The sequence below is a fragment of the Poecilia latipinna genome, unplaced genomic scaffold (assembly GCF_001443285.1).
Source record: "Poecilia latipinna isolate Pla-1442-1.1 unplaced genomic scaffold, P_latipinna-1.0 Scaffold9084, whole genome shotgun sequence".
Lineage (NCBI taxonomy): Eukaryota > Metazoa > Chordata > Actinopteri > Cyprinodontiformes > Poeciliidae > Poecilia > Poecilia latipinna.
In genome coordinates this window covers 1-1,031 of record NW_015121700.1, presented here as the reverse complement: position 1 = coordinate 1,031, position 1,031 = coordinate 1, and the positions used below count along the sequence as shown (strand labels likewise).

The 1,031-nt window shown below is 41.0% G+C and overlaps 1 protein-coding gene across 1 annotated transcript; it reads right to left on the bottom strand.

The window, feature by feature from the left end:
• Window positions 1–45: 45 nt before the first annotated feature.
• On the bottom strand, window positions 46–1,025 carry LOC106944402 (sodium-coupled neutral amino acid transporter 2-like; the record flags this gene model as incomplete). Its single annotated transcript, XM_015027513.1, has 3 exons — window positions 872–1,025; window positions 272–345; window positions 46–175 (listed from the first exon to the last, which is right to left on the bottom strand). Coding segments are annotated over exons 1-3 (296 nt in total), but the record flags the coding sequence as incomplete, so codon positions are not given.
• Between the last annotated feature and the right edge of the window lie 6 nt (window positions 1,026–1,031).

Genomic DNA, 1,031 nt, shown 5'->3' with positions numbered 1-1,031 from the left:
TTTCAGTTTAAAAACATGGTAGATGAATGTAAGCATCATAGTTACAATGCATAGCTGTTATACTTAAAGGTCAGTCCCTCACCTCCAATGTTCTGCATGGTGATGGAGCAGGAAGCAGCCAGTTTGCCTGGGATCCCAAAGGCCTTGTAACCCAGTGACTCGTAAACAAGAGCACCTGGAAAAAGAGGAAAAAACCCAAAGAGTTTTAAATCTTGACATTTAAATGTGAACAAACATGAAAAGTTGCTGGAAAGTCAGAGCTGCTGCTCACCTGCTTCATCGGCTGTCTTCAGCAACAAGTGGACAGAATACAAGGAGAAAATAGCAAAGGAAACCAGGAGAAACCTGTAAACACAAGGAAGAGAAAAGGTCTTCAGCTAAAGATGACTTGTGATTATTGGCAATAAATAAATAAAAACTATATGCTTGATGGGTCTTTTGGTGCCAAATGATACAAGTTGTGCAATAAGCACAGTAATGACTAATAGAAATTCAGATTTTTTTTTTTAAATCCAGTCTTTTGCTGACAGAAACCTTTTTAGTAACACACAAAACATTTTCCCAAAACCGCCCCCTGGTGGTGAACAGCCACCAGGGGGCGTATTTGCAAAACAACCTCCAATAACTTTCTTCTAGCGAAAAACACATTTTTTCCAGATGGTCTTTTACAGAAGCTTAGATAACCAGGTTCAGGTTGCCGGTAACATCACATTACTTCAGAGGTGAGATTTTTCTTCTTTGTTTGCAAGTCAACATGAACAGAATAGTTAAACATTTCTTGCTGATCTTAGGAATGTCATAGCCTGAGACCTTAAAACACTTGTCTGAACGCTGCTCAGCCGAAATAGGATAATGATGGAAAAATGCTTACACAAACAGGGCGATGCCGGTGTTGGCCATGGCGAAGGACAGACCCAGGATGCCGCTGCCCATGATGGTATTGCCCAGGTTGAAGACGGACATGCCGAAGGAGGCATTGCCCTGGTGCTGAAGAGGAGAAAACAGACTTTTCAAAAAAATAGCAGAAAAAA